At 38.3% G+C, this 24837-nt stretch overlaps 1 protein-coding gene across 7 annotated transcripts; it reads left to right on the top strand.

Annotated features, from left to right (window-relative positions):
* On the top strand, positions 1-15617 carry MAT2B (methionine adenosyltransferase 2 non-catalytic beta subunit). Of its 7 annotated transcripts, none has more exons than XM_089909640.1 (7): positions 1-45; positions 8025-8219; positions 9496-9664; positions 9851-10003; positions 12648-12841; positions 14063-14176; positions 14695-15617. In XM_089909640.1, the coding sequence occupies exons 1-7, from the start codon at positions 16-18 to the stop codon at positions 14863-14865; spliced, it is 1026 nt and encodes a 341-aa protein (XP_089765766.1). In that variant the 5' UTR covers positions 1-15; the 3' UTR covers positions 14866-15617. The 7 variants fall into 7 exon arrangements, with proteins under 7 accessions (XP_089765766.1, XP_022450865.1, XP_089765768.1 ...); XM_022595157.2 differs by having other exon boundaries at positions 9550-9664; XM_089909642.1 differs by lacking the exon at positions 1-45 and adding an exon at positions 587-610 and having other exon boundaries at positions 9489-9664.
* The last annotated feature ends 9220 nt before the right edge of the window (positions 15618-24837 follow it).

The raw sequence follows: 24837 nt of genomic DNA on the forward strand, positions 1-24837 counted from the left end.
GATAATTTTGGAATCATGCCTGAAATGCCGGAGAACATGGAACAGGTAAGAGTTAGCTATTCAAGAAAAGAAGCATTCTGGAGTTAAGAGTTTCTTTAAAAGAATCCCAATGAAGGTCTGGTAAAAGCCGAAAGGGTGTGTAAAAAAACAAATAAGTGTCATTCATTTCTTTAAAACGTGTAACTTTGGGACTTGGAATAATAAAGCAACTTTAATTATTGACGCTGTATGGAGAGCTCAGCTAAGTCTCAATTGACAAAAATAAAATCCAAAACAGAACAGCAGTTTCATTTACCAGATTAAATGCAGTGATGTAGGTGAAGGTTCTATATAATAACGATTTTTATCTATAGTTGTGTGCTCCATCCTTTCTTTGTCTTGGCATGAAATGAATCTGCTAACCTAACTTTTATCTCCAGATTGCTGTCGTTAAATTTATAGACTTAGCCACCACAGGAACTTGGATATTGTCTGTATAACAGTGGCGTTTTTATTCACAAAGAAACTTCCATTTTTAAAAAGAATGATTAAAACCCATACACGAACATGTGCCCCTGGAACCATACCCACGTTTTATCTGGCAAACATGAAACCAGATCCTCAAACGCAGGCAAGTAAAGTCTATTTGTTCCTCACTCTAGATAAAGCTGCTCTGAGACTCAAAATGCTAATTGCATATGCATGACCTTAAACCGTGTACGCGTTGAACACATTTTTGTTTTTTTCCTGGAAAGATCAGACTGCATCACACGTTGCAACTAGAAACTTCACAAAAATTCCCGCTCCTTAAAGAGAGGAGGATCAAGAGGATCTTGAAACCGCTCCCCCAAAACCCACCCACACATTTTCTTTGTTGTTTGCAGATTATGCATGGTTTAGTGTTTGGGGCATTCCTCTCAAGGACTCTAAGTAATGCTAAATTGATTAACAGCCTGGATTAAAACAAAAATTGAAAAGTGGGGGGCCTCAGGCTGTCTTCTGTTACTGTTCTAAAGAAACTTTATGCTTATGCAAATAAGGAAATGAGTTCTTGTTGGGGGTTGGGTAGGAAGGAAAGTCACGGGACTCAGATGGGGAAAAAAGATTTTAAAGGCTGCTTAGCGTTGAGCTCTAAGATTAAACCAAAAAAAGGTTTATGAAAATAATGTCGTTTTAGAAAGATCCAAACAGTAATCACGTTTGCGGGCGACTTTTAAGGTCTTGGTATCCTGTATACCTGGACAAGAACGCTCAAGACTGTTCGGTGGAAAGTTGGCCAAACCTATGCGGTCCATGCTCTGGTTCCCCCCCACCCGCCGAGTAAATTTCATAAGCATCTCGGCTGGCGGGGGGCTTTTCGGGTTTGAACTGGAAGAGAAATCAGTTGCAATTAAGTGCTAGGTCAGCCTCAACGCTTAGAGCTGTCTTTGCCACTTTAAAAAAGCGCGATCCAGGTGGTAGAAGGTTCAGTATTACTATATTCCCCTGGTTCCTTTAATTTTCCTTGGTAGCGGAGGTTCGGCTCGTGTAGCCCGACGCTGCAGCCTGTAAGGCGGTGCTTCTCAAGGGCTGATCTGGACTCCCGTTAAATCTACCAGAAGTCCCAGGCTCTACTACCACAGCTCATTCTGCAAATACTGGTAAAGTCCGAGAATCTGCGTTTGGAAGAGGTACCCAAATAATTCATCCCCCAGCCTCCCACATCTTTTTATTTTTAACTAGTCAAAATTAGTTTGAGATCTTTGGAATTTCACACGTACTACTTTTTAGCATCCCGGAAAGACAAATGGGTTCTTGGGGTGTTAATGACTCAGATACCAACAGTTTCATTTTTATTCCAGTGTCTTTCTAAATCTCTCAAACACTCTTAATGCTCTAGAGACACAGGTCCATTGTGCTTCCTCCCCTCCCCCTCCCCCCCCGCCTCCCCCCTCCCACCATGACTTTAAACTATTTTATCCCACTTTATGTATTACGTGCCCAGTAGATTCTTATGCAGTAGATTCTTATGCACTGCTCAAGTCTAGGCGATCCAATTCAATCCTTACCTAGTCGAGAAGGAAAAACACACAAAATAAACAACTCCTCCTTCCCCCCACCCCCACCCCCACCCCCACCCCGACCCCCCCCCCCGGCCCCAAAACAAAACTCGCATTCCTTGCTTAAGACCAGGGCCTTTGTTTCCCTTTAAGAGTTGGCGCGTGGGCTGGGAGCGTCCCGAGCGCGCCAGTCCCCTTTCTGGGGCGTCGGCGGAGCGTGGCCAATCAAGGGGCGCGCTCTTGGCGGCGGAAGCCGGAAGCGGTGAGCGGGGGCTGGCTCGGACCTAGGGGAGGCGGGCCGAGGGCTTTAGAGCTGCGGACCGCGGCGATCTTGGGCTGGGGGAAGTGGCGGTCGCTGCGGCGGCGGCGCCAAGACGGCGGGCATGGTGGGGCGGGAGAAGGAGCTCTCTATTCACTTTGTTCCCGGGAACTGCCGTTTGGTGGAGGTGAGGGAGTCGGCCCGGGTCTTGGGGCGGGGAGGGGAGGTGCGTCTCGTAGGAACTGAGTGCGCGGAGGGGGACGAGTCTTGCAGCGGGCGCTCGAGTGGTTTTCCAGACGCCTCCTGCCGGAGTCGGAGGCCGAGGGCGGCGCCGCCGAGTTTGTTTACTTCGGTGCACACCCTTCTGTGTTTTCTTTTTTAGCCGCTGTGACGGGAAAAGAGGTCGGGTTTCAGTTTCGACTCTCCTGTCTCCCTTCTCGGGAACGGAGAGGGGTTTTCAGAGCTGTTTCAGTTTTGATTATTTCTAAATTTCTTTTTCATCCTTTGTTCGTATCTTTTGGCCTTAACAGTTCGTATCTCTAAGAAAGAAGGGGCCAGGTGGCTTTTCAGAAATAATAACAGGATTGGAGTTGAAAAGTTACTGAACTCATCACTGTGTTATGCACTTTACATGCATTATTTACTTTAGTTCTCATATTTATGACATACTCGTTTTGTTCCATTTTACAGATAAGAAAATTGAGGCTTAGAGGGCGAGTCCTTGGCCCAAGTTCATTCAGTAAGATTGCAGCCGGGATTCAACTACAGATCTATTTGAACCACTACGGAGGTTGCATAAACGAAAGCTACTACTGTGTTTGGAGAGCCTCCATTCTCTCCTGTTTAATTCCAGGCCCCCCAGCATTCATCAGTCCACAGAGTGTATCTAGCACTGGGTATAGGAAGTTGTTAATGCCCAGGCCAATATATCTTAAGGATATAAGAGAGGACATAGGTGATGGCTATTTTGATTATGCAGAATTCTTACGCCTTCAAAATATAGCAGATTTAGTGTTTCAAATCATTTTGGTATTTGGGGGGTAAGGTTAGAATAATGTGCAATTTAAACCTCTCTTTTGTTCCTGTGTACCCCAAACAATGCTGAGTACTGTAATGTTACATATTGTTTGTTTATGTCAGTGTATATGCACACACGTATGTATATACAGCTTAATCAGTTTTCACAGTAGGAGTTAAGTAGACTAATGAAAATGGATTTTCCTTCAGTAAAATTGCACAACCAAAAGCTTGGCACATATTTGCTGCTCTCAAAACCGGAATTAAAACTTGCTCGTGTCTTATAGTTTATGTCTGAGAAATAGACTGTAGTGGTTCCTGTTAATAATACTGGCTGTGGGGTACAATAGGATGCCAGTAGGAGTTAGACAAGTGTCACCTAGGTATCTAAAGTTTTTTAAAGTCCAGGAGTATCTCCTCAAAGATCTGCCTCAAGAGGAATGTTGTAAGAATCATATAAATCAGTGTGAAGCTTTGCCAAATTGAAGAGGTTCTAAAAATAGCAAAGTATAATTACATTTACCACTAACATTTAAGAAGATCCCTCTTTAGACACTTGTTTTGTTTCACTCTTGACTTTTTCTAGGACATTCTTTAGTAGAAGTTAATCCAAGTGTGCTAAAGTAGAAACCTCTGTTCCAGAGTACTGTTTAGACCATTTTGAAAGAGCCATTTATCTTCCATTACCTGTACAGTTTGGTATTATTTGATTTGATGGTGTAGTAAGAGCTACAGCTCTTCATTTATTTATATGTGTTTACTTTTTCAAGTTTTTTTTTTTTTGGGGGGGGGTGTCTGTAAATCTGGTCACCTGAAGTTACTGAATTCTGTACATCTAAGAGTTTATAGGATAAGAGGCACATATGTTCAGGGCAACTTAAAGTGGTGTTTAATATTCCTGACCCATAAGAATAAAAATTGCGAAATAGACTTTTCAGGCAGACAGAGTATCTTCAACTCTTAATTATTCTTTGGGTTAACTAGACAGCTTTTTGTTCCTCTATTCAGAGTTCCTTGAAGTGTTTGGACATTCCTGTGTTTTGTAGAACTAAAGTAATTTACAGAGTAATGGTCCAAAATAATTTTTAGAGGACTATTTCTCCTCTTTTAAAAAGAAAAAAATCAAAATAGTGTGCTTTAAGAAGCTTCAGGTAGAGTCAAATATAGAAGAGATAGTTTTGTTTGGCCTCTTTTAATTTCAGAGTGATGCGTATTTTATTTGCTAACCACCAATAAACTTGCAGTCCAAATGAAAACATCTTGTTGGGCTTGTATACTGGTGACAAAAGGTGCTCATTGAGTCTCTAGAGAGAACTATATGAAAAGAGGATAAGTTACTTTAAGTAAATGAACCTTCTTTCACTCTATTCAGATCCCTCTGTGGTAAGGATAATATGGAATTGTAGGACTGTAAAGCTGGAAGAGCCTTAGGCATCTTGTCCAAATGCCTCATTTCACCAGTGAGGAGTTAGATCAATAGAGATGGAGTCACTTCTCAATGCCACAGAGTGTGGGAGTTAGATCAATAGAGATGGAGTCACTTCTCAATGCCACAGAGTGTGGTTAATCATCATGAAACCGAGTATAAGTTCAAAGGATTGAGACAAAACTCAGTATGTATTTGGCTGGATGATAGAAGCAAAAGGGCCCAAGTTCTGTTTCCAACCTTTTCCCTTTTACTCTGGGCAAGACCTTTAACATCTGTAGACAAGGTTCCTCACTTCGGAAGTGATATCTGCCCTGCCTGTCTAATAGGACTCCTCCTGTGGTCAAAAGGTATGATGTAGGTTTATATAACACATGATAGTTTTCAAATATAAGATTGTGCAGAATCGTTTGTTTCAGAAAATGCTTGTACTTTAGATCTCTGCTCTTTTTTTTTTTTTTGCGGTATGCGGGCCTCTCACTGTTGTGGCCTCTCCCGTTGCGGAGCGCAGGCTCAGTGGCCATGGCTCACGGGCCCAGCCGCTCCGCGGCATGTTGGATCTTCCCGGACCGGGGCACGAACCCGTGTCCCCTGCATCGTCAGGCGGACTCTCAACCACTGCGCCACCAGGGAAGCCCGATCTCTGCTCTTTTAACGTAGAAAATTCTTGAGCATTGACATCTGACCACTAGGTAACACGGACTGTTTCATATTTTCTTCCAGGGACCTTACATATTATCCCAGGGTATAAGGATGTAAGGTTGTATTTTTTCCATGCAACCCCCATCCTTTTTTAAAGTTAAGTGGTATTATATTCCCTAAAGAGCATTGCTGTGCTTGTAACTTAATACTGTGTTTCATCAAATCTAAGATGCTCTCAATTATAAGATTATCTGGGCTCTTATTTTAAGATGCACTAAAAAGCAAAAAACACTGCCAAACCATCTTTATTTCATTCATTTAACAGAGATGATAAATGAGGAAAAAATGTGCTTCACACAATCAGTGAAGTACCTAGAGATCTTATTTTACTGTTTAAGAATTTTGTGGTTACTGCAAGCATGATGCTTGTTCTTTAACTACTTCTTCTAGTTTTCCTTTTTAAGGGGGAAAATGGGAAAGATGTTGTCGCTGCTGGAAAGGCAGATGGCAGCTTTTTGACTTCTTTGATTAAGAGCTATCTTTAGGAAGGTCTTGGACTTTCCTGGAGTTCTCAAAATTCAGTTTCCAAATCACCAGCATCAGCACCTGGAAACTTGTTACAAAGGCAAATTACGAGGCCTCATTCCAAATCTACTTGATCTGAAAGCCTTCCAGTCGATTCCTGTCCTCAGCGAATAAAGCCTGTGAACCACTGATCTAAGAACTCTTGTCTATTCCTTTCCTTCTTTAGAGTGAAGTGAGAAACTTAGAAGAAACCAGATCATAGCTCTGTTATAGTATTTTCCCAGGGATCTTTATCCTGTGTAAATTGTTTTCTGATCGTATCTCTACTAGACTTGACATGTTTTAACCTCTTTACAGTTAGAATCTTTGTAGAGTTGTTTTCTTGCCAGAAATTCAAAGAAAATATTTTGCTGGCTGAAATCCTTGTTTTTATAGATCATTTGGCTTAGAGGCAAGTTTTGCAACAGAGAGCATAGATGAATTTTTCTCTAACATCTAAAATGTCTTGAAATTAGTTGAACTAAGGAAAAAATATCTTTAAGAACTACCTTTGTACTGTCTCTGTCAGCCCTTTCATTTCAGGTTTTTCATATGATAGAAATACTTGATTTGGGTGGCCTTTTTTTAAAAAAATGTTTAGTCTTCTAAGTTAGCTGAATTGAGGGCTAGGAAAAAAAGTCTTTTTGTGTGCACAAAAAAGGTTATTGTGTGCATATTTAAGATTTTTGACAGCTCAGAATTAGGTGACTATAACAACATTTGAAATTTAAAAGGCCTCAAGTTGATAAAATTTAATAAAACTTTTTGTTGTTTTTTAAATTTAAAAAAATTGTTTTTTAAATTGTTAGTAAATGTTGACTTAATTCAAGAGTATGAGGAAATTCGGTGTTGCCTATCTTGGGAAGAAGGGAAAGTTCTATGTAAACATAGAGCTTAAATTGTTTCTTAAACAGTAGTTCCTTTTTAATTTCAGTGTGTGAGGAATTTTTCCTTTCACGATAGCAGCACAGACCAGGTCCTCTATCTTTGTTTATTTGTTTTAACTGGTCTAAATAGGTAAATTAAGAGTTAATGCAGGAATATGGATGGTGGTGGTGGTATGAATTGGGAGATTGGGATTGACATATATACACTAACATGTATAAAATAGGTAACTAATAAGAACATGCTGTATAAAAAATAAAGTTTAAAAAAAGAATGTTATATGATGTGGAATCTAAAAAAATGATACAAATGAAAGTATTTACCAAAAAAAGAAGAGTTAATGCAGGAATATATTTACCAGTTTGGTTAAACTTAGAAAGAATGTTAGTGCTATAAGGACCAAATTTATTTTTCTTCTACATAAATTCCTGTGAAATGTGAATTCTCTAATTTAGACCTATCACAGTATGATAAAGTCAATGAGATTTGAAAAAAAACCTTGAGATTAAAAACTGAAGATCAGAAATGTCAATTTGGAAACATATCAGCAGAACATAGCCCCAGTATTTAATCAGGCCATAAAGTAAGTAAGCTTAGAACTAACTGCATTTTTATAAACGGAAGAACGTAATTGCTGTTTTTTTACTAATTTGGACATCACTGATCGTAAAAATAAGCTTTTCCATTATTACCACAGGAAATCTAAATCTATTTGACTAGGTGATTCCTTGCAGTATCATCTTAGGTTCTTTTTCTTGCGTAAGATTATTAAAACTTTTTTAAAATAAATTTATTTTTTATTTTTGGCTGCATTGGGTCATCGTTGCTGCACGTGGGCTTTCTCTAGCTGCGGTGAGCGGGGGCTGCTCTCCGTTGCAGTGCGCGGGCTTCTCATTGCAGTGGCTTCTCTTGTTGCGGAGCACGGGCTCTAGGTGCACAGGCTTCAGTAGTTGTGGCTCTCGGGTTCTAGAGTGCAGGCTCAGTAGTTGTGGCGCACGAGCTTAGTTTCTCCCTGGCAAAACTTTTTCTTAAGGGACACACTTACCCATGCATTTTGATTAATCTTTGTTCTAGCTTAAGAATTGGCTTATAGATATGGGAAAGGAAGTATACAATTAAGACTTGAAATATTTAGTGAATGAAGATGGTGGCTGATTTCGTTGAGAGACTATTTTCAAATTAAACAATCCTTTTCCACCTGCTTCACGTTTAGGAGGAAGTTAACATCCCCAACAGGCGGGTTCTGATTACTGGTGCCACTGGGCTTCTTGGCAGAGCTGTTTACAAAGAATTTCAACAGAATAATTGGCATGCTGTTGGCTGTGGTTTTAGAAGAGCAAGACCAAAATTTGAGCAGGTTAATCTCTTGGATTCTAATGCAGTTCATCACATCATTTATGATTTTCAGGTATGGTTTATTTTAACACATAAGTTAACTATTAATAATTGTCTGGAGGACTTGAAAAATGCTCTTGTTCTCAAGGAAGTTACTGTACTTAAAGCTCTAACATATTAAGCAACAATAATATATACTGCACTTTTTTTTGGCATGGATAAGAATATGTCATCCTTATAAAAGATTAGGTTGAGACATAGGTTGACAAAAGGCAGAAAATGAAGCATTTTGTAAAATGCTTATGTTTGTGAAGTATTCTTCTAAGTACTATTTTCTATGCAAATCCTTTCTTAATATTATCTGTAAACCTTACAACACTGCAAAATATTCTCATTTGCATTTTAGAGATCACAAAGGCAAGAGTGGTTAAACCACTTGTTGGCGATGGTCACAGAAGACTTACAGAAAAATTTAGATTCTGTTACACCTCTGATCAAGTCAGAAGTTCAGGTTCTTTCTAAAAATATGATCCAAGGAAAATCGGAATCACTTGGGAAACTTGTTCTTAGGTTTCACTGTCAGAGATTTTCATTCAATAAGTGTGTGGTGGGTCCTGGGATCTACATTTTAAGAACCATCCCAGCTTATGCACATTTAAGTTTGAAAACAGCTCTCAGATCATGCTTCCTCAAGCAATTGTTGAGAAGGAGGAAGTTGGGTGAGTGGGTACACGAGCCCTGCATGTCACTGATCTTCCCAAATCTTAGCTCTTACTCAGCTCCCCTGGGAAGTAGGTGCCCCTTCTCTACAAAGGACCCTCTGCATTCCTCTGTCCTGATATAGGTCATATGATATTGAAACAGTCTCTTTACATATCTGTCTTTTGCATTAGATTGTGAAATCCTTGCTTCTCGCAGGGTGCTTAGCGTATAGGTGGCATACTTAAAATGCTCAACTGGGAATACAAGTTTTATGGATGGTTAATCTTTAAATGACTGGTTTAAGAGATTGGAATTTATGAATTTAATTTGCAATTGATATTCCTCTCCCTTTACCATAGACTTATTAAGTATTTAGATCATGTTAATTCCATAAATGATCCGCTCTTTTCTCCCACCCAGATTAGGGGGATGAAGCTTCTTTTGATTTAAAAGCATGGTTGTCAACAAGAGTTGTGTCTGATTTTGCCTGGGGGTTGCTAAATTGCTCTTTGGCTTTCAGGAAGTTTGAACGTTGAAAAAGGGAAGTGTGACAAAACTACATTAAAAATTACAATGATTCTTTAGTTGAAGGAATGTCGATTTAATAAACATTTTCTATGAATTAATTTACTGTTGGAAGGCTACAGTTCTTCTGTTTTATTCCTTTTTGGGTTAAAAACACATCAATGCTGAACTCCCAGCCCCATGTCATAGTACATTGTGCAGCAGAGAGAAGGCCAGATGTTGTCGAAAATCAGCCGGATGCTGCTTCTCAACTTAATGTGGATGCTTCTGGGAACTTAGCAAAGGAAGCAGGTAATGATGTCTTTATAAAATCTTCATAAGATATTGAGTGATCGCTGAGTTTGTAAAGATTAAACTTTTTAGACGGTTTATAAAAGATTTGTTATATATATGATGAATAAGCTGTTACAAATTCCAGTAAACAGTAATATCATGTAGTAATTTAATAGATTCTTTTCTTTCTTTTTTTTTTTGTAGCTGCAGTTGGAGCATTTCTAATCTACATTAGCTCCGATTATGTTTTTGATGGAACAAACCCACCTTATAGAGAGGAAGACATACCAAGTCCCCTAAATCTATATGGCAAAACAAAATTAGAAGGAGAAAGGGCTGTCCTGGAGAACAATTTAGGTAAGACACATCTCTTTAGCCCCGTACGTGACTGCTTTTGAGGATTCCTTTTTGTTTATGATGTATATATATGTTTCTAATTTAAAAAAAATAGTCAAGGAACATAAATCATTGGAGAAAAACTAGGGAATGCAGTTAATAAAAAAGAAAAACAAGAATTCTCGAAATCCTGAAGAATTTATGAATCCTTCCAGACTTTTTCCAGTATCAGTGGGTACAGGAATATCGTTAAAGAAAACAAATCATACAGTACAAATTTTTGTAATCTTTCAAAAAACAGGTCAATATCATTTTTCTTGGATTGCGGTATTCTGTTATTTGTATGGTTTTTCTTTTTTCCTGTGTGTTTGTGTATATATACGCAAACATAAATGTACTGATTATAAAAAGTATATACCCTCCTTGAAAAAGTTTTTAAAAACATTTAAAATTGTAAAGAGTTCTCTCAGTACTCCCTCAGAGAGAGAAGCACCAACTGTGCTTATGTATGGAAGTATTTTTTTGAATTTTTAAACCTGTGTGCACGTTGTTTTGTAACCTGGTTTTTCTCCCCCCATGTACATGCATTTCAGTTCTTAAGGAGCCATCTCTGGAATATCTTTTTCATATCAGTAGCTGCATAATATTTGACTTAATGATCCCCTGCACTAAAACTCCTGCCTCAGACTGTACTACATCCCTGAGAAGCATCCCCTAGTATATATACATACTAACACATTTGGGTTTTTTTTGTGTGTGTTATAAATTATCCTTCGGAAATCATCCTTGAATATATTATCAATATATAGCTGACCCTTGGACAGTGCAGGGATTAGGGTTGCCAATCCCTGCATAGTGGGAAATCCATTTACTCCTCGAAGACTTACTCACAGCCTACTATTGACTGAAGCCTTACTAAAACATAAACAATCGATTTACACATATTTTGTGTGTTATATGTATTTTTTTAAATATAATTCCCAGGACAGTCACGTCTTTAACCTTTCCTTTCTTTCTCTCTCTCTCTCTGTCTCTGCCTCTCTCTCTCTGTCTCTCTCTCTCTCTTTCTTGGCTGTGTTGGGTCTTCGTTGCTGCATGCGGGCTGTCTCTAGTTGCAGTGAGCAGGGGCTACTTTTCGTTGCGGTGCGCAGGCTTATTGCAGTGGCTTCTCTTGTTGCGGAGCACAGGCTCTAGGCGTGTGGGCTTCAGTAGTTGTGGCACATGGGCTCAGTAGTTGTGGCTTGCGGGCTCTGGAGTGAAGGCTCAGTAGTTATGGTGCATGGGTTTAGTTGCTCCATGGCATGTGGGATCTTCCTGGACCAGGAATCCAACCTGTGTCCCCTGCACTGGCAGGCGGATTCTTAACCACTGCGCCACCAGGGTACCTCATTGTTGTCTTATATGATACAAAACACTATAGATGTTACACGTATTACTAACACTACACATCAAAAATGAAAAGACAGTGTGAGAAGAAATTTGTAATTATTTACAGGTATGATTCAGGCGTTGATAAGGAAGAAGCAGTAATATGATTGCTTTATGGTAGCCTAGTGTAATCGATATGATTGTTTCATGGTAGCCTAGCCTATACACTAATAAATGAATCTTTGTAAAATTTAAATGGCATATACAGTATTACAGTCATATTCATAATACAGTGTTAGAAATACTGGTATATTTTTTTCTAAAACCACTTACCTGTGTGGTAGACTGATAACAGAGTTTCTCCAGTTATGAGAGAGAAGAGAGGCATGCTGTATGGTAATGTAACTCTTGGAAAACAAAGTTATAAAACAGTAAGAAAACGAACACGTTATTAATTTTATATTAAAGGTCACTCACCTTATGCCTATGTAAGGATAGGCTGTCCACTTCAAGTCTTGTACATGATGTGCTACATGAAAAAAATCCACATATAAATGGATGCCACAGTTCAAACCTGTGTTGTTCAAAGGTCGTCTGCAGGTGCACAATAAGTTAATTTAGTTTTAATAGTTTTTTTAAAATTTCAGTTAAAGCGTTAATTATTTAATCTGTTGTAACCCCTCAGTATTGACCAACATAAAATCGAAATACTTCATAATTCCTTAGTCAGTGTTTTCAAGGACTATGTGGTGAACACTCATATACCCTTTATATAGATTCACCAGTTGTTAATGTTTTGCCACGTGTTTTATATGTACACTCTTTTCTTCCTGAACTCATAGAGAATTAGTTGAATTTCACTCTGAAATACTTCACTGTGTATCTTCAACAAGGATGTTCTTCACATAATTACGATGCAGTTATCACACTTAGAAAATTTAACATTAATACAATACAGTCTGTGTAGGAATTTTGTCCCAGTAATGTCCTTTATCGCATTTATTTTTTAGGTACAATCAAGGATCACTTGTTGCATTTAGTTGTCATGATCAGTTTTATTTTTAATGGCCACAATAATGAAGAAATTATTTAATTAATATAATTATAAAAAATAACCCACATGACAGAGACACTTAAAAGTATTCAGGATCACATTTGTTAAATAGGTGAGCTGTGTCATTTTGGTATATTGCAAGTTTTCTGCGATGATGTCGTTTAAATCTGCACACTTTGATCTTATAGCAAGACTTAAGAACCAGTCAGCTTTGAAGTATTACCTGCTTTTATTACTCTCTAGGAGCTGCTGTTTTGAGAATTCCTGTTCTGTATGGAGAAGTTGAAAAGCTTGAGGAAAGCGCTGTGACTGTTATGTTTGATAAAGTACAGTTCAGCAACAAGTCTGCAAACATGGACCACTGGCAGCAGCGGTTCCCCACACACGTCAAAGATGTGGCCACTGTGTGTCGTCAGTTAGCAGAGAAGAGGATGCTGGTGAGAATCTAAGTGCTTTTTTAAATTATTATTATTAATTTATTTTTATTTTTGGCCGTGTTTTGTCTTCGTTGCTGCGTGCGGGCTTTCTCTAGTTGCGGTGAGCGGGGGCTACTCTTTGTTGCGGTGCGCAGGCTTCTCATTGCAGTGGCTTCTCTTGTTGCAGAGCATGGGCTCTAGGCACGCGGGCTTCAGTAGTTGTGGCTCGCAGGCTCTAGAGCGCAGGCTCGGTAGTTGTGGCTCATGGGCTTAGTTGATCTACAGCATGTGGGATCTTCCCGGGCCAGGGCTCGAACCCGTGTCCCCTGCATTGGCAGGTGGATTCCTAACCACTGCGCCACCAGGGAAGCCCTCTAAGTGCTTTTTAAAAACTTAACAAGGACACCAAACAAAAGTAGTTCAGATAGTAGGCTGTATTTATGAATAATAAAAGTATTCTGCTGTTACGTTTGATTTTGTTTCTCAAATACTGTAGACCCCATCTGTCATTCTCTTATTGCAAGATAACTGAAAACTTGTATTTTTCTTCGGGTAACAAAATAATCTCCTCATGTCTTTTAAGAAGATTGTCTTAAATAATGTCTATTTAAGATTTAGGTAGTGGCAGAGAAGAAGCTACATAGGGATTTATCATTTCAGCCAGTGTAAGAATAATTTGTAATTGTTTTTGGATATTTGAATAGTAGTTCATTTTAAGCATTTGAAAAAATAGAATATCCACAGAAAGAAAGATTAGAGACTGATTTATTTTAGAATATTAATAGTAGCATGACTTTTTTTAATACATCAAAATTTATATGTTTTTTAAAAAATATATGTACCATGACAGTTTTTAAGGATGTTATGACCAATTAGCTCATCTTGAAAAATGGTTCTGTTACGTTTTGGTTTTAGCTTCTTAGGATAGTTGGAAATACTTGTTAAATTGGCCTGTGTTTCATAAAAATCTGTAATCATTTTAGGATTCCCACTAAATAAAATTGGAACTATTTACACTTTTATTTAAAAAAATTCTTAAGGCTAAATTCTAGAAATTGCTTTTCTGGTTTAGCTGGGGATATTTATAGGAATTTGATTTTAGATATCTTGTGTATAGCATTCCAGAAAGGAGCGATGCATTTTATTTCCTGAACCTGTTTAAGTTAGTTTTCTTGTCAAACTTGCCATTCCACTCAACTCAAAAAGTTTGAAACCGTTTTGAATTTTTTGTGTCCTTGTCAGGATCCGTCAATTAAGGGAACCTTTCACTGGTCTGGCAATGAACAGATGACTAAGTATGAAATGGCGTGTGCAATTGCAGACACCTTCAACCTCCCCAGCAGCCACTTAAGACCGGTAAGTACATGGCATTTAAAACCTTCTTGCTGGGAATTCCCTGGCAGTCCAGTGGTTAGGACTTGGCGCTTCCACTGCAGGGGGCACAGGTTCAATCCCTGGTAGGGGAACTAAGATCCTGCAAGCCTTGAGGCGTGGGCAAGAAAAAAAAACCAAGCTAACCTTACTGTTTGGAAGTCCAGGTCTATCACTACAGTGTGTACTATGGATAACATTTTTCTTGTTGTTTGGAAGTTTTGGATAACTTTATTTTCTGGTACTAATCAAAGTGAACTTTGCTTGTATTTTGGCAGTTTCTATTGTTAATTTTCTCTAAATTACCATGTATAAAGAAGCCCATGAGTATTGGTGAAGTTTATAGAAAAAGTATTGTCTTGATTGTGGTGGACATTTTATTTATTTTTCCAGGGATCAAATCTGATTTCTTGCACCGAGGGCAAGAGGGCAAAGGGAAGTAGCGAATGTAGAACTTCAGCCTGAGGCTTCTTATTTTTGATTTTTTTGTTTTTGTTTTAAAGATAACTGACAGTCCTGTCTTAGGAGCACAACGTCCAAGAAACGCTCAGCTTGATTGCTCCAAATTGGAGACCTTAGGCATTGGCCAGCGAACACCATTTCGAATTGGAATCAAAGAATCACTCTGGCCTTTCCTCATTGACAAGAGATGGAGACAAACGGTCTTTCATTAGTGTATGTGTGTTGTTGTTTTTTTTAAAGGAGAAGTCAAGTATGTGGCACTTTTTAAAGAAAAAAGGAAATAGTTTTGTATGAGTGCTCTTTAATTGTGACTCATGATCTTTCAGGTAAATGATGCTCTTGCACTAGTGAAACTGTCTAAGGAAACCAAGGGCAGTAATGCCTTGTTTGGAGTAATGAGTTTTCTGTTTATCATTTTGTTCTGGCTTAACTTGCTGTTTGAATATAGTAAATTATGATTCTCAAATATTTGAGAGCCAGGATGAAACACATCTGCTGTAGACTTTTTTTTGGATGAAATGCATTGTTCATTCCTATAAATAACCCCTACATTTTCAGGACTTTTGTATCTGTTGATCCTTTTATGTTTTAAAGTATGTTAAATAGTATAAAAATCATTGGTGTTCATTATTTGCTTTGCTTGAGCTCAGATCAAAATGTTTGAAGAAAGAAACTTTATTTTTGCAACTTAAGTGTAGTTTTTATGCTTGAGATGTTTCAACTTGTTATGTATATCAGAACTCCTGCCGCTTGATGCCTCCTGCTTTTGTAGCAGTGAATGGTGAGCCTTTGAGAGAGAGAATGTGTGTATGTTTATGTATTTTTTTAATATATATGAAACTGTCCTTTTCACTCCATGTCACTAAGTGGTATTTCTTATGTGTGGTTATACTAATAGTAATGGGCCTTGTAAGTCTTTTGACCATTCATGAATAATAATAAATATGTACTGCTGGCATGGTAATGCTTAGTTTTCTTGTATTTACTTCTGTTTTTTAAATGTAAGGACCAGATATCTGAACTGTTGTTTTGTTGCTCTAATTTTTTACAATTACCTTCTTATCATGTAACATCTGATGCATATAAGAGAATATAGGTAATATACATTAAGATATAAAACACAATAATAAAATGAACCCTGGTGAACATACCACTTGAAATCTAGAATGTTACAGATATTGTGTTTACTTGTTGTGTCCACTGACTTTTTTTTTTTTTTTTTTTGCTATACGCGGGCCTCTCACTGTTGTGGCCTCTCCCGTTGCGGAACACAGGCTCCGGACGCGCAGGCTCAGTGGCCATGGCTCACGGGCCCAGCCGCTCCGCGGCATGTGGGATCTTCCCGGACCGGGGCATGAACCCACGTCCACTGCATCGGCAGGCGGACTCCCAACCACTGTGCCGCCAGGGAAGCCCACACTGACTTTTTTTAATGGAAAGTAAATAACTATATACTCTTGTAATAGATTTACATAGAATGTTCCTTTTGAAGAATGCAGAGTATTTGAATGTGTTTTCTATACCAAGTGATATTCAGGTTGCCTTAGCCTCCACAATATTTTTGGTCCTTAATAAGGGAGCAGAAAGGTAGAGTAACTAGTGAGACTTGGCTTCTATTTGGAATTCAGTGTAAATCCTGGTTTCAGAATTTCCAATTTCACTTGTGGAGTATTCTTTCCCTAGATATTATTATCTTATTTTCTCATTAGACAAAAAGTATTTGTTTCTGATTTCCTAATTTACTTAGAATTTGGGATTTAGAGAGCATCAAGTCTGGGTGATTTGATTAAAGCAGCAGTTCCCAAACCATGCTATGTTTTATTATTAACTAGGGAAATTTTACCGCTATCTGAGCCCTATCCTGGACCCACTGAAATAGAATTTCTGGAATTGATGCCTGCTAATGTAGTTTTAAATGTTCCCCAGGTTCTTCTAAGGTAGCCAGCCTGGCACCTGTATTTGGCAACCACTGACGCATTCTGGCTTGTCTTTTTAAGTTACTTCATTTCACATAGTACAGAATTCAAATTTTCAGAGTAAAAAAACTTCTTTCTCATCCTTCTCTAGCCACTTACCTTTCATCTGTGGAAGAAACCAGTGTAGATAAGATTCTGGCATGTTTTCAGAGGCATTCTACCTATATCAGAATATAGTCTCATGACATACGTATTCGTGTTCATACTCTCACCATACTTTATTTACATAGCATAACATACATTTTTCTGCACTTAGTGGTTTTTTTTGTTTTTCATTTACTATGCCTTAGAATTTATATAGTTACAAAGAATGTCTTTTTTTTTCTATTCATTTTGAAATTTCAGTCTCAGAAAAGTTGCCATAATACCATACAGAATGCCTGTAATCCCTTTTTCCAGATTCCCCAATTGTCAGCATTTAGCTGTATTTTTCCTATCATTTTCTCTTTCTCTCTTTTACATATACACACAGGATACATGTATTTTCCCCTGAACCATTTATTTTATTATATTTTATGTTAAAAAAATTTATTTATTTGGTTGTGCTGAGTCTTAGTTGCAGCAGGTGGGCTCCTTAGTTGCAGCTCGCTGGCTCCTTAGTTGCGGCGTGCATGTGGGATCTAGTTCCTTGACCAGGGATCGTACCCGGGCCTTCTGCCTTGGGAGTACGGAGTCTTATCCACTGTGCCACCAGGGAAGTCCCTCCCTGAACCATTTAAGAGTAAGTTGGAGTCATGATGCCTAATCACCTACTTAGTATATAAACTTAAGGTATGTTTTTTAAAAGTAAGAATACATGTCCACATATCCCGTAATGTAACCATCAAAGTCAAGAAGTTAACATTGATACAATATTATCCTCTAATTCATAGACCCTATTCACATTTCATCAGTTGTCCTAGCGATGTCCTTTGTAAGGCTGTCCAATCCAGGATTACTCATGGCATTTGTTACCATCTTGCTTCAGCTTCAGTCTAGAATAGTTCCTTAGTCTTTTTTTCTCTTTCATGACTTGACATTTTTGACATCATGGATTCACATCAATGCCTCCAATTCTAATGTTGCTCCACAGGGTTTATTTTAGCTTCCCTCTTCTCGTATTTGTAGTTCCTTTCTCTGACAATGAGAAACCTAGCTCCCATTATTTTCAACATTCATATCAACTATAAGAGCCATTCTTCTGATCACACCAAGTCCCCTCTGCTCCCCCCCTTACCCCACAGGCTTCTGTGAGCCAGTTGAGCATTCCTGACCCCTGGGCCATGGCCCTGATGCCAGTTACCATGTGGGCCACTGCACCTGGTTGAGGACCTTCTCGCAGCCCACAAGGCACTGCATCAGCAGCCCTGCAGTCCATCGTGAACCAGGAGAGCACCAAAGAGAAGCATCTAGGTATCTTTAATGGCTGCATTTATTCCCTTGTATCAAGTGAATGAATCACAGTTTCTTTAATCAGTTTCTTACTGATGTGCTTTTTTTAAATTTTTTTAAATTTATTTTTGGCTGCGTTGGGTCTTCGTTGCTGCATGTGGGCTTTCTCTAGTTGTGGCGAGCGGGGGCTACTCTTCGTTGTGGTGCGTGGGCTTCCCATTGCAGTGGCTTCTCTTGTTGTGGAGCACGGGCTCTAGGCACGTGGGCTTCAGTAGTTGTGGCTCATGGCTTAGTTGCTCCGCGGCATGTGGGATCTTCCCGGACCAGGGCTCAAACCCGTGTCTCCTGCATTGGCAGGCAGATTTTTAACCACTGCGCCACCAAGGAAGCCCCCTTACTGATGTGCTTTTGATTGTATGGAATCTTTAGTCTTGTGCCTTTTTTTTTTTAAATTATAGTTGATTTGCAGTGTTGTGCCAGTCTTTGCTGTACAGCGAAGTGAGTCGGTTATTTGTGTGGAATCTTTAGAGCATGCTTTTTGTGAGCTCATTGTCTAAAACTTTCAAGTTTGTGGGATTTTCTATTCTGTTGTATGTCCACAGAGTATACCTATAAGATGACAAGTATATGCTACAGGTCTTGAATGTGTATCAGTCTGTGAAGTAGGAATGAATTCAGAAAAAAATTCATTACCAAAATAGGAATACTCCTTGAGATATGGACCTGAATGTGTGAGGAAAAGAATGCACCCTAATCAGACTATTTTTATGTTACAGGCTTAAACTAACACTGTCCTACCTCAAAGTATTTGCTTATTTTGCATGGGTTTTAATACGAAATAATCATTTTAGCTACTTTCAGAAGGAAGGAAGGAAACATCCAATTTGCCAATATCGCAAAACCTTTGGAATAAATTACTGTTGGAGTCTAAATTAAATCCTATCTCTTTGAAAACCGTATCATTAGTAGTACTTTGCTACAATGAACATACTTTTATATTTAGAAATAAAATTTTGAAAAATTGAAAATAATGTAAATTATTTTTATAACTGTTTAGCCTAACAACTTCTGAAATTGCTTTTCTGTATTTTGCCACACAGATGACAAGATACGTGAATTTATATGCATGTACTTGTATATCTGGAAATTGGATAAATTAAAATTCATATATTTATTTGCAGATGATCTATATCAAAAGATGGCCGTGAAATTGCTCAGCTCACACTCACGATTGTTTGCTTTCCATGGTCTCCATCTCCAATCTAATTTTTGAAAAACATACTACGTGTTACTGGGCAATTCCAGTGTTTCCGTACTTTGTTATAGAACTCAAAAAATGTTACCTTTGAGGCCGTTCTCGCCTTCTGAGATGGCCTACACTCTGTCTGTGGAATGTGTTTCTCTCTAAATAAATCCACTTCTTACATAAAAAAAAAAAGTTACCTTTAAAATGTAAACTTGACTTAGAGGCTTCAAAACATCTTAATATGAGATGCTATACTTATTCAGGAGAGGACAAACACTTGGGTATGTTGAAGGGTGGGGAATAATCTCTTTTTCTCCTTATACTGTCTCACCCCAGACTTTATGTGCTTGGTACATAATAAGTCATTGGATAGTTGAAAGAGTGATGAGGGTTCTTGCATTCGGAACCAATGTTCTTCTGTAGTTAGAATTCACACTGAAACGAAAGGACGAGGATGGATGATGGAAAAAAAATACGTGCTATATGAGCTAATACCGTATGAGATGGCACCACTTTCTATCTGGTTTGATAACATGTCTCTCAGCAGCCTGAGGGATAGTCATCTTTCATAATGTCAACCTCTAAACATTCTTAAGTTTTTAATGAGTCATTTCAGATCCATCATTCATGATCCACTTAACTCTGCCAAGCCAATCTAATTATCTTCAGCTACAGAGAGGTTTATCGGGCCCAGGTTATTTACTTAAAATCTTGAAGGGTTAGGAGATCTAGATGTGAACTTTGGTGAATAGATTGGGTTTCATCCCAATCTTAGATTTTTTTTTAAAAAGTATTTTTAATGGTGAAAAAAATCTTACATGCAGAGGGTGCATAAAATGTATGTACAGTTTAAAGAATAGTGATAAACACTTATGTAATACCACCCAGGTTAAGAAATTGAACATTGCAGGTATCTTAAAAGCTCTCTGTATGCCTTTCCCCTATTGTACCTGTATTAATTAGGGCTCTCCAGGGACACAGAACCAATATGATGTATATATATGTAGAGAGAGATTTTTATAAGGAATTGGCTTATGTGTTGGTGAAGGCTGGCAAATTCAAAATCTGCGTGGTAGGCCTGCAGGTCGGAGACTCAGGAGAACCGGTGTTGCAGTTTGAGTCCGTAGGAGGTCTGTGGTAGAATCGGGAAGAGCTGATGTTGCACATGAAGTGTGAAGGCAGTCCCTCTCTTGCTCAGGGGTGGCTGGTCGTTTTGTTCTATTCAGGCCTTCAACTGGTTAAATAAGGCCCACCCACATTATGGAGGGCTTTACTCAGTGTCCACTGATTTAAATGTTAATCTCATCCAAACGGCCTCACAGAAATACCTAGAGCAATTTTTGCCCAAATATCCGGGTACCCTCTGGCCTAGCCAAATTGACACACCAAATTACAAAATTATACACAGTGCCGGTTCTCCCTCCAGAGGTAACCATTATCTTCACTTAAAAAAAATTTCTTTTATATTGTGATAAAATACACATAAAGTGTACAGTTCAGTAGTATTAAGTACATTCATCAAGAAATTTCCAGAACTTTTCATCTTGCACAACAAACTATACATATTAAACAACAACTCATCCCCTCCTCCCCCAGCCCCGGGCAGCCACCATTCTACTTTCTCTATGAATTGGACTATTCTAGGTACGTAATATAAATGTAACTGTACAGTATTTGTCTTTTTGTGACTGGCTTATTTTACTAAGTGTGATATTCTCAAGATTCATCCACGCTGAAACACGTGACAGAGTTTCTTTCAGTTTTAAGGCTAAATAATATTCCATGTTTCTATGTACACATTTTGTTTATCTGTTCATCCACTCATGGATACTTGGGTTGCTTCCATTTCCTGGCTATTGTGAGTAATGCTGCAGTGAATATGGGTGTCAAATAGCGCTTGAACTCCCTGCTTTCAATTCTTTGAGGTGCATACTCAGAAGTGGAATTGCTGAATCATACAGTAGTTCAATTTTTCAATTTTTTGAGGAGTCACCATATTGTTTTCCATAGTGGCTGCACCATTTTACATTCCCACCAACAGGGCAAGGGTTCCTGTTTCTCCACAGCCTTGCCAACACTTGATATTTTCTGTTTTTCTGATAGTAGTGATCCTAATGGGTGTGCGGTAGTATTGTGACTCTTGTGTTAGTCACTGTCTTGATTGTCTTTATTTATAATTTATGTATGCATCTCCAACTATATATATATATATATTTTTTACACCTTTATTGGAGTATAATTGCTTTACAATGGTGTGTTACTTTCTGCTTTATAACAGTGTGAATCAGTTATACATATAAATATGATCCCATATCTCTTCCCTCTTGCATCTCCCTTCCTCCCACCCTCCATATCCCACCACTCCAGGCGGTCACAAAGCACCGAGCTGATCTCCCTGTGCTATGCGGCTGCTTCCCACTAGCTATCTATTTTACGTTTGGTAGTGTATATATGTCCATGCCTCTCTCGCGCTTTGTCACAGCTTACCTTTCCCCCTCCCCATATCCTCAAGTCCATTCTCTAGTAGGTCTGTGTCTTTATTCCTGTCTTACCACTAAGTTCTTCATGACATTTTTTCCCCTTAAATTCCATACATATGTGTTAGAATACGGTATTTGTCTTTCTCTTTCAGACTTACTTCACTCTGTATGACAGACTCTAAGTCTATCCACCTCATTACAAATAGCTCAATTTCGTTTCTTTTAATGGCTGAGTAATATTCCATTGCATATATGTGCCACATCTTCTTTATCCATTCATCCGATGATGGACACTTAGGTTGTTTCCATCTCCGGGCTATTGTAAATAGAGCTGCAATGAACATTTTGCTACATGACTCTTTAAATTTTGGTTTTCTCAGGATATATGCCAGTAGTGGGATTGCTGGGTCATATGGTAGTTCTATTTGTAGTTTTTTAAGGAACCTCCATACTGTTCTCCACAGTGGCTGTATCAATTTACATTCCCACCAACAGTGCAAGAGTGTTCCCTTTTCTCCACACCCTCTCCAGCATTTATTGTTTCTAGATTTTATGATGATGGCCATTCTGACTGGTGTGAGATGATATCTCATTGTAGTTTTGATTTGCATTTCTCTAATGATTAATGATGTTGAGCATTCTTTCATGTGTTTCTTGGCACTCTGCATATCTTCTTTGGAGAAATGCCTATTTAGGTCTTCTGCCCATTTTTGGATTGGGTTGTTTGTTTTTTTTGTTATTGAGCTGCATGAGCTGCTTATAAATTTTGGAGATTAATCCTTTGTCAGTTGCTTCATTTGCAAATATTTTCTCCCATTCTAAGGGTTGTGTTTTGGTCTTGTTTATGGTTTCCTTTGCTGTGCAAAAGCTTTGAAGTTTCACTAGGTGCCATTTGTTTATTTTTGTTTTTATTTTCATTTCTGTAGGAGGTGGGTCAAAAAGGATCTTCCTGTGATTTATGTCATAGAGTGTTCTGCCTATGTTTTCCTCTAAGAGTTTGATAGTTTCCAGCCTTACATTTAGGTCTTTAATCCATTTGAGCTTATTTTTGTGTATGGTGTTAGGGAGTGATCTAATCTCATACTTTTACATGTACCTGTCCAGTTTTCCCAGCACCACTTATTGAAGAGGCTGTCCTTTCTCCACTGTACATTCCTGCCTCCTTTGTCAAAGATAAGGTGACCATATGTGCGTGGGTTTATCTCTGGGCTTTCTATCCTGTTCCATTGATCTATCTTTCTGTTTTTGTGCCAGTACCATACTGTCTTGATTACTCTAGCTTTGTAGTATAGTCTGAAGTCAGGGAGCCTGATTCCTCCAGCTCCATTTTTCGTTCTCCAGATTGCTTTGGCTATTCGGGGTCTTTTGTGTTTCCATACAAATTGTGAAATTTTTTGTTCTACTTCTTTGAAAAATGCCAGTGGTAGTTTGATAGGGATTGCATTGAATCTGTAGATTGCTTTGGGTAGTAGAGTCATTTTCACAATGTTGATTCTTCCAATCCAAGAACATGGTATATCTCTCCATCTATTTGTATCATCTTTAATTTCTTTCATCAGTGTCTTATAATTTTCTGTATACAGGTCTTTTGTCTCCTTAGGTAGGTTTATTCCTAGATATTTTATTCTTTTTGTTGCAATGGTAAATGGGAGTGTTTTCTTGATTTCACTTTCAGATTTTTCATCATTAGTGTATAGGAATGCCAGAGATTTCTGTGCATTAATTTTGTGTCCTGCTACTTAACCAAATTCATTGATTAGCTCTAGTAGTTTTCTGGTAGCATCTTTAGGATTCTCTTTGTATAGTATCATGTCATCTGCAACCAGTGACAGCTTTTCTTCTTGTTTTCTGATTTGGATTCCTTTTATTTCCTTTTCTTCTGTGATTGCTGTGGCTAAAACTTCCTGAATAAGAGTGGTGAGAGTGGGCAACCTTGTCTTGTTCCTGATCTTAGTGGAAATGCTTTCAGTGTTTCACCATTGAGGACGATGTTGGCTGTGGGTTTGTCCTATATGGCCTTTATTATGTTGAGGAAAGTTCCCTCTATGCCTACTTTCTGCAGGGTTTTTATCATAAATGGGTGTTGAATTTTGTCGAAAGCTTTCTCTGCATCTATTGAGAGGATCATATGGTTTTTCTCCTTCAATTTGTTAATATGGTGTATCACATTGATTGATTTGCATATATTGAAGGATCCTTGCATTCCTGGCATAAACCCCACTTGATCATGGTGTATGATCCTTTTAATGTGCTGTTGGATTCTGTTTGCTAGTATTTTGTTGAGGATGTTTGCATCTATGTTCATCAGTGATATTGGCCTGTAGTTTTCTTTCTTTGTGACATCCTTGTCTGGTTTTCGTATCAGGGTGATGGTGGCCTCATAAAATGAGTTTGGGAGTGTTCCTCCCTCTGCTATATTTTGGAAGAGTTTGAGAAGGATAGGTGTTAGCTCTTCTCTAAATGTTTGATAGAATTCACGTGTGAAGCCATGTGGTCCTGGGCTTTTGTTTGTTGGAAGATTTTTAATCACAGTTTCAATTTCAGTGCTTGTGATTGGTCTCTTCATATTTTCTATTTCTTCCTGATTCAGTCTTGGCAGGTTGTACATTTCTAAGAATTTGTCCGTTTCTTCCAGATTGTCCATTTTATTGGCATAGAGTTGCTTGTAGTAATCTCTCATGATCTTTTGTATTTCTGCAGTGTCAATTGTTACATCTCCTTTTTCATTTCTAATTCTATTGATCTGAGTCTTCTCCCTTTTTTTCTTGATGAGTCTGGCTAATCGTTTATCAACTTTGTTTATCTTCTCAAAGAACCAGCTTTTAGTTTTATTGATCTTTGCTATCATTTCCTTCATTTCTTTTTCATTTATTTCTGATCTGATCTTTATGATTTCTTTCCTTCTGCTAACTTTGGGGCTTTTTGTTCTTCTTTCTCTAATTGCTTTAGTGCAAGGTTAGGTTGTTTATTCGAGATATTTCCTGTTTCTTAAGGTAGGATTGTATTGCTATAAACTTCCCTCTTAGAACTGCTTTTGCTGCATCCCATAGGTTTTGGGTCATCGTGTCTCCATTGTCATTTGTTTCTAGGTATTTTTAAATTTCCTCTTTG

This window comes from Delphinapterus leucas, chromosome 3, assembly GCF_059928025.1.
Source record: "Delphinapterus leucas isolate spDelLeu-1000000601 "Yukka" chromosome 3, BTC_Dleu_Yukka2, whole genome shotgun sequence".
NCBI lineage: Eukaryota > Metazoa > Chordata > Mammalia > Artiodactyla > Monodontidae > Delphinapterus > Delphinapterus leucas.